This window comes from Prunus mume, linkage group LG5 (genome assembly GCF_029339155.1).
Source record: "Prunus mume cultivar Tortuosa linkage group LG5, ASM2933915v1, whole genome shotgun sequence".
In the NCBI taxonomy this organism is placed as follows: Eukaryota; Viridiplantae; Streptophyta; class Magnoliopsida; order Rosales; family Rosaceae; genus Prunus; species Prunus mume.
In genome coordinates, this window is record NC_142702.1 from 5,936,261 (window position 1) to 5,944,599 (window position 8,339).

The 8,339-nt window shown below is 37.5% G+C and overlaps 2 protein-coding genes across 3 annotated transcripts; one reads left to right on the top strand and one right to left on the bottom strand.

Annotated features, from left to right (window-relative positions):
- Nucleotides 1-432: 432 nt before the first annotated feature.
- On the top strand, nucleotides 433-4,668 carry LOC103342794 (nudix hydrolase 16, mitochondrial). 2 transcript variants are annotated; one of them, XM_008246447.3, is made up of 4 exons: nucleotides 433-869; nucleotides 2,063-2,177; nucleotides 3,835-3,918; nucleotides 4,114-4,668. In XM_008246447.3, the coding sequence occupies exons 1-4, from the start codon at nucleotides 799-801 to the stop codon at nucleotides 4,387-4,389; spliced, it is 546 nt and encodes a 181-aa protein (XP_008244669.1). In that variant the 5' UTR covers nucleotides 433-798; the 3' UTR covers nucleotides 4,390-4,668. The 2 variants fall into 2 exon arrangements, with proteins under 2 accessions (XP_008244669.1, XP_088909137.1); XM_089053011.1 differs by lacking the exon at nucleotides 433-869 and having other exon boundaries at nucleotides 1,690-2,177.
- A 193-nt stretch (nucleotides 4,669-4,861) lies between these two features.
- On the bottom strand, nucleotides 4,862-8,014 carry LOC103342793 (transcription termination factor MTERF15, mitochondrial-like). Its single transcript, XM_089053010.1, has 2 exons — nucleotides 5,818-8,014; nucleotides 4,862-5,377 (listed from the first exon to the last, which is right to left on the bottom strand). The coding sequence occupies exon 1, from the start codon at nucleotides 7,798-7,800 to the stop codon at nucleotides 6,604-6,606; it is 1,197 nt and encodes a 398-aa protein (XP_088909136.1). The 5' UTR covers nucleotides 7,801-8,014; the 3' UTR covers nucleotides 4,862-5,377; nucleotides 5,818-6,603.
- Between the last annotated feature and the right edge of the window lie 325 nt (nucleotides 8,015-8,339).

Consider the following 8,339-nt stretch of genomic DNA (forward strand, 5'->3'; position numbering starts at 1 on the left):
AAAAAAAAACAGAAGAAACACAAAAAGTTGCAAATTGCAACCTCTGTCGAACGGACAAGAAGGCCCACTAGATCCCGCCGTTGAATCACCACCGTTCTGTTCAAACAGCCAAAACGAACTCAGCATGCCTCCAATCACCAATCCGCTGACTTATTCAACCGTTTCGAAAATCGGCTGCAACAGACACATCTTTTGCGCCAAATTTACAACCTCATTTCACCAATCAAAAGACCAAATGTTAACGTGTAAGTATGGCAATGATGAAGCTCAATGCATCCCGTGATCGAGAATGCACCGAATCCCAGCACCGTGCAATGGTAGGAAATATCTAGAAATTTCTCCAAAAGTGGGGCCAGCATTTGACCTCTCAGCCACGTGACTTTGACGACCCTCACCGTCTGATCCGATCCGTTTTCTAAGCGCTTTAATTTATTTATTTCTTCAACATTTTTATTTTCTCTCTCTAGATTTTTATTTTTTTTCTCTCTAAGCGCAACCCAACACCCTGGCCCTCATTTTTCCCTCTCTTTCCCTCTGCAACCAAACCCTAAAAAACGCCAAGGAAATCTGAAATCCATTGCCATTGGATGATGCGAGAGAGCGCCGGTCGACGCCGTCGAAGCCCAGAGAAGCAGTGGTGGGCGAATTATCCGGTGCGGGCGTGAGCATTGTGAAAATCGTGTGCAAACCAAACAAACGATTCCAATGGCTGAAGAGAAAGGGAGCAATTCTTGAAGATTGTTAAAAAGGAATTTGAAAATTAAAAAGATTGAGTTTTTTTCGTTGGGGGTGCTTAGCATGTGTGATTTAGTGGCCCGTACGGGTCGGCATCAGCAACGCTACGAGGCCGGTTGTCGCCTTGTTGCCGGGTACTTACATTTCTTCGAATCTATATTTTATATATTTGCATATGTGTACGTGTATGTGTGATTTTGATTGATGTTGATGTTGTTTGTTTATGTGGTATTTTGGTGGTGGAGGTGGACCAATGTGTTTCCATAGTTGGAGAATTTTGCTTGTGATATGGTTTTCTGATTTTGTATAATATCTTTTGATTGGTTGATGCCTACCATTTGGATTTTTAAGTGGTGGGGATTAATGGGTTTCTTTTGTTTTATTGTGAGTGATATATACATGGTTATTATATGGGGTAGGTGAGAAATGCTGTTTTATTAGGACAAGCAATGAACTTGTGTTATGTGAGAATGATCTATATTTTTTTCATCTGAAATCTTTGTCGAATCACATATGAACGTTTTCTTCCATTTGCAAATCTTTTTGGCCTTCATTAACTATGTCATTTACTTTTTGAGGATTAGGGAAACTAGGAATTTTTTAAAATGGTGATGCAGTAAATAAGATTATTTCGGTGATACGATTTGGGTAAATTGTCATTGAGGCAATGATTGTGGGCAAGGACCCTACTTCTGAAATACAAAAGTGGCCTTGTGAGGTGAATTTCTTATTACATGAAGACATGCTGTAATCAGGAAGTCAAGGAGTTGAGTTAAACAAAAATTTGAAAGGAAATGATGTTCCATTATTTATATGTCCAAATTTCATGCAGAGGGCCTAGGGAAGTCAAAGCTTCTAGCCACCTACTTGGGCAGGGCTTTCTGTATAGTATATTATACTGCGATCAGTAGTTTTTGTCAGCTGCTGCTAATTTTTTAAAACAATGGTCCTGCCATATGTTCTTTAAGAGGCCGCTCTTTTATTTTTGGGTGATCTGTGCGATTAGATGAAATAGGCTGTTTTAGTTTTCTCTGTGTTAAAATGATGGGCTGTCGATCACACATATAAAGGATGAGCTTGGTAGTATGACGATAAATAAATTGTTTGCCAGGGCCGAGAGATCATGCAGACATTCATATATAGATCAGATTCTCTCTCTCTCTCTTTTTTTTTTTGGTGTTTTTTTGTTTTTTGTGTTTTTTTGTTTTGTTTTTTTTTGGGTAACCGATCTTAAATTAGCATTGATTTTATTTGCTGGTACATTTATCTGTGTGACCAATTATTTTTTCTCTGATGTGAAGAAGCTAACTCAGTTAACCTTTGACAGGTGTATTCCATTTAGATACAAAAATTCTGATGAGACTGGTGATGCCAATTCTGAGAAGATTATTGAGGTGCTTATGATTAACTCACCTAGTGGACCAGGCCTTTTGTTCCCAAAGGTATTTCTTGTTTTCTGTTGGCATTTAAATTGTTGGACTTGGTGAGATATTTCTTTCTGAACTTTAGTTTTAGGAATAACTTATTTTTAGATATAATTTATTTTTCTTCTGTCGTCTTACTAATAGATACATGATAAAAATGAGTTTAAAGGTGTGAAAAATGTCACTCTCAAAGTAATCTATGATTGAGGGTTGGTGGATAGCAACTTGAGGTTGATAAGATTGCTTTTCTGGCTAACATTTATAAGAGGTAAAGCTATTGTCTTTTCTTGTGTCACCTTTAGATACATTTAAGTACCACTATAATCACCCGGTGCTTTAAAAACTTAGAACAGAAAATATCTGCCATTTTCTATTGGCTGTAAGTGTATCCCAGTTACCTCAGTTATCAACATGTAGGACGCATTCTCTTTACCTGCTATTTGGGTGGGTTATTTTCAGAGGCTTCATAGAAATCGTCTATTAGACCTTCTATTTTTCTGATCAAGTATGACAGTAGTTTGTTTTTGGAGAAAAATGAATTTGTTAAGAGACATGGGCAATAGTTCTATTTCATGATTCAATTAATTATTAGGCCCTTAGATATATTTCCTCACTTTTGTTTTGACATCTGTAATTTTTAGCTGGCAACAGAACTATGGTTATGATTTATCATTTGCCCAAGATATGCGAATGTAGATATGGATGCATTTTGTTGTGATGTTATAGTACCCTCTTTTATAATTGGAACTAGATTAACACTTTTGGACTTTTGTTCTTCTGATTTTAATTTTGTGAGAAGAAATATAGTCAACTGGTTCCGTATAATTCTGTGTTTATTGTTGAGTTTACGAAAGATTTAATTGTTTAGGTGATGTTATGTTTGAAATGTGATGACTTCTTTGTGGACATGCAATTCGAAGTTGAGTTTACACTTGGTAAAATATTCATGATCTGCATACCCATAGAGTTATAAACTCTCTTGTGTTTTCGTTTGTTGTTTACCCTTTATGATATTCGAAGTTTGTGTGAAAAACTAGTGAGTTTTAACACTGGGGGTGGTAATTTGGATTTCATTAAATGAAATGAGGAACTACTTCGGAAAGTAAAAAATGACAGCACTTGGATGTTTCAGTTTTGCAGCTTCTTACAAATTGGGGCTTATTTTATGGTGTATTCTTGCTTTATTGATTATTATTGTGTCCTGTCATGCGTATTGTAAGTTAGGTTGTGATTGTTCAAATGTGGAATGTATGTAGTGGGCATGTGAAGTGCTCACATGTTCTTGTTTACTGTTGATTTGGGAGCTGTAATATATAGTGTATCGGAAAGTTGAAGGCGATGTGAATTTGAAATATTGGGATGGTGTTGAAGGTGTACTAGAACATATGTTTACATTAGGAATGCTGGAGATATCAATAGAGACTTTATGTCTTTAGTGTTAAGCACAAGTTATATAACTCAGTATTTTTAAAAGAGGACCTAGGAGTGATTGCTACATTCTTGAGGTGAAGAAGATTATTCATTTTTTTAATGAAAACTTTACATATACTTTGCAATATCGATAATATGTAGATTTATTGCCAAGGCTTCCACCAGTTTATAACAACTATTATGTGCTTCCTCCAGGTAGGATATACGTAACTCATTTATTTATAAATATGTTACCCACTTGCAGGGAGGCTGGGAAAATGATGAAACCGTTGAGGAAGCTGCAGTAAGGGAGGCTGTTGAAGAAGCTGGAGTTCGAGGAGAGCTAATGGTGAAATACATCTTCTTAACTTTTATTTGTTCTAAGATTTATTCTGTGAAGGGGGTAGAATAAAGTTGTATTCTTAGCATTGAATATTTGCATGTGTTTTGATACTTGTCTTTTACCAAAAAAAATTATATTTGTTGTCCTGTCTTCCCAATAGATGGTTAAAGCAGAGCAACTGTTAATCTTTTTGAATTTCAGGATTTCCTGGGCTTTTATCATTTTAAGAGTAAAACACACCAGGATGAGTTCAGCCCGGAAGGTGTATGTAGAGCTGCTATGTTTGCTTTGTTTGTCAAGGAGGAGCTCGAGTCGTGGCCCGAACAGAGCACCCGAAATAGAACTTGGCTGACTGTAGCAGAGGCCTTTGTCAGTTGCCGGCATGCATGGATGAGAGAGGCCTTGCAGGATGGCTTCTCAAAGTGGCATGCAGAAAAGATGATTAGTGCAAGGAATGATGTAACATTGAGTTGCTAGTTGGGGTGTGTGAGGCTGAACAAAAAGTCGTTTCGGGTGCATGCTCATAGACATGAATACAGGTGCTGGAATTGGTTTTTTTTGGGGGCATTTTTCTATTTTTCAGTTGGTCATCAAGTAACAACCTCTTAACAATATTAACTGTTCAAAATTACCTAGTCACTGCCCCTTAAAATTTATTCTTGTTTCCAGTTGATCTCTCTGATATTTAAACTCAGAGGGTCAAGTTTCAGCTTCCCTGTATAACATTTTCTGTTGCATAAACGTTTAATTGCCATATTCTCTAGTGGTGCATTATTGTAAAGTTGGAAACAAATTTCCAAAGATCATTCTTTACAAAGCTTTTGCGAATTAAAGCGTTAGGTTGCAGGGTGGGACTGGTACTCAGAGTTTTATAAGTACCCTTATAAAGCTTTTCAGATCTCATAAGATCCAACGGACAGAGATAAATTTGAACAATATGCACCACATATTGAAACAAAAATAAAAAAATCATTAAATTATGTGGAGTATGATGTGAATTAACAGCACATAAGTTTATTTCTTCATCTCATGACAAGCGGAAGTGATTGACAATTACACTTGGGTTGCAAGCAGCAACTGCAAGAAGCATCTCATAACGTTCAAATCCAGCTATCACTTGCTCTTCCAAGGTCACCAAAGCTTCAATATAGTATTAACCAACATTATAGGTTTTTGTAGACATAGGAAAGGTGACCTGAATGGGATTCCCCTACCCAAAATTCTCATCATATAATGGAAATTTGCAAAACATGTACAACAAAAGATATCGAATCCCATCCTACCAAGTTCAATCCAAATAGAGAGTAAACAACCCAGTATTTGACAATCATTCTTGACGTCCATTCCATCTTGTTCGCTAAGGTCAGTTTGAAAGCAGAGAGAACATCATCCTCAGATCAACCCCATCCTATAAACTTTGCGACTTCGCTTCATATCGCCTTATTCAAGCCACAAAATACACATACTACAGACACAAAAGTTGGTTTGTCAGACCAAAACCTGTTGAGGGAAAACAAATATCTCCCAAGACCAAATAGGAGCTGTTTTTATTTTTTTTATTTTTTTTTTCAATAATAGGGTTGGGGAATCTAAACTTGGGATCTATTCCAACATCGGTGAGATAGAACATTTCCTCCAAAATTATTAGGGGGAAGTGCGATGTGTACTACTGTAGATAAGACAACTATACAACATCATAAAAAGCAAATGAAGCATCACATTCTCCATATCATAAATAATGAGCTTACATATTTGTTTATTCATCAAACATTGATAAGCCTGTAACTACTGATAAATCACAGCATGCATACGAAGGACAGTTGAAATAACAAGCTTTTCTCATGACCTGCAGCACCGTTGTGCAGGCATTTTAAGTTCTGTTTCAATCAAAGTTAGAAGCATTACCTGAAAACTATCATCCAAGTAAAGAATAAACAAGTGCTTTGGAGACAGAAACAGGTTACCCAACTGCAAATGATTCGAGAGGAGAAGCAATAAAGAAGTAAAATGATCCCCAACATACCACTCTCTTGATCTCAGAAAATCTCCAGAAGTTTTCAAACAGATTCATTTGTCTCCACAGATAACAATTGCTAAATGACTCCTGAGTATCCCATTAAGTCTGGACCTTTTGTCCCTTAAGGAACCCAATCATCAGTCGCAGTTGCTGAGTTTTCTTTTCTTTTTTTCATAAGACAAGAAATCCCATTCTTACGGAATCACAATGACGTAATGATGCTTACCCAGGGCCAGCTGCTTGTGGGGAACAATTATTAACAGAGCAGGAATAAAGGTCTGAAAACCATTGCAAGATACCATTAATATAGCCCGTGCACACACATACAAATCAAGAAAGTGTGCGAAACTTATATTTCATATGCTCTCTCTGCCATTGACTCAAAGAAAAGGTAGAGTTATAGGATTGGAATATCATTATGGTAGTGCACTCACTCTGGATTCATCTCTTCGCAAGGCCACTAAGTAGAAAAATAAACTGAAACAGCAATAGAATAGTAGACAAAAGAAACATATCGGTTAGAGAACTGATATCGTCTAATTTGAAAAGTAGACAAAATAAATTGTTGTTTTCTCTCCTCTCCAGAATAGTTAAAGCAAGACATGAGTGTATTCTATCAAAAGCAATTTTCCAAGCAAGACCGTGCAGCATCAAGGGGTTAAAAAGTTGCAACATCATATGTCCTGGATATCCACTTTTCCTTGGTATACACACAACAACTGAGGTACTTCACCCAGATAACTGTCAACAAATCTCTCCAAGAACTCCTTCTCCACAGGTCCAAACACAGAATATAAGCTCAGTTTTTCAGAATTTATCAATCCTTTCGACAACAAAACTCTAACAACTGAACACCTCGGGATGATTCTCTTCTGCAAACTATAATTCAAAACATATGGGGACTTGAGAATTATTTCTGACGACCATCCCATCTTGTTCACTAAAAGATCCATTGTTTGCATTATTTTCTTCTCTGACAGAGCAATACACTCCGGGCGCCTCCTGAAAGCGGAGAGAACATCAGCCTCCGACCAACCCCACCTGCTATAAACTTCACAATTTCGCTTCAATATCCGCTTATAATATGAACGACACATTATGCTTATTGCCAACCCGGAAGTCGACTTTTCCAGGTTAAAACCCATTTCCTTAACCTCTTTCACAACTTGGCGAAACTTTTCAGTATCATGTATCAAAGCATGCGTACAATGAGCTAGCAACAGAGAAATGCATGATTCAGGCATACCTAATTCTCTCAAAATCGCGATATTTGGCACTACTTTCTTGGTGTGGGCTTGCAAGAAAATCGACGAGTTGTACTTGAAAACAGAAACGATATTTTTCTCAGGAAGCAGACTCCTCAGGAAATTATAAGTGGGCACAAGCTGTTTCTCCAAGCTTCTTTGCAAAAGATTTGGATTCAGAACCAGCGTTTTTGCGAGGTCCTCCCTTGAAACTCCAAGAGAGCTGAAAAACTCAAGCTTTGGCAAAAGGGTTTGCTCAGGCCTGGCTAAAAGAAGTTGTGGGCGGGTTTTGCAAAACTTTGAGATCTGGATTGTAGAGAATCCATGGTTTCTCAGAAGACCCAAAACGGTGTCTGCATTTTCTGGGGACTGCAACTTGATCCACTTAGATGTTGAAATCGCATCTTCTGGCGACAACCCACATGAGGTTATGAGGTAATTGACGGTGAAACTGTGTTGGTCTTGTGAGATTTCTGAGGTGAACTGTCTGCAGAGTATCCGATTTTGAACAGAAAAATGTGAGGGTTTTAGATCTCCAGCAATCAATATTTCAGTTCTGGAAGCAAATGTAGAAGGAGATAATAAACAAACCAATCTGAGGCTCTTAAACTTGGAGAGCGGTACCATGGTAGAGGTGGATGATGATTGTTAGGAGCGTAATGGCTAGAGAAAGAAAAGGAGAGGAAATAGAAATTGGAGATTGACAATATTCTCATTCATGGCAAGACTCAACTCAGCGCAAAGTTATATACAAGGTATGATTCCTACACGTGCCTAATCATCTGGATATAACAGCATCTCTAAGAGCAGCTCCAGCGCTGCTATCAAACTGGGTAAAAGGCCCCCCGGCAAGCCCAATACAGCTCCAGCGTATCACTTGCAGCCCGGGCAAGCTCTGGGTCCCACCAGCTCGGGCAAACCCAAGGCAGATTTTGCTGTTATACTTGACGTCGTGAAGAAAAAAAATCTAAAAATTCTAAAAATTCAATTTTAAAAAAAAACCAAAAAATTATGGATGTTTTCCTATAAATACATAACAATTTTATTCACTTTCCTATAAATACATAACAATTTTATATTTTGTTGCATATATATATTTTTTCTTGCCCTTGACTTGCCTTAGACTTTGCCTCATGGGTGGAACCACAAATGCAAAGGTGACACTA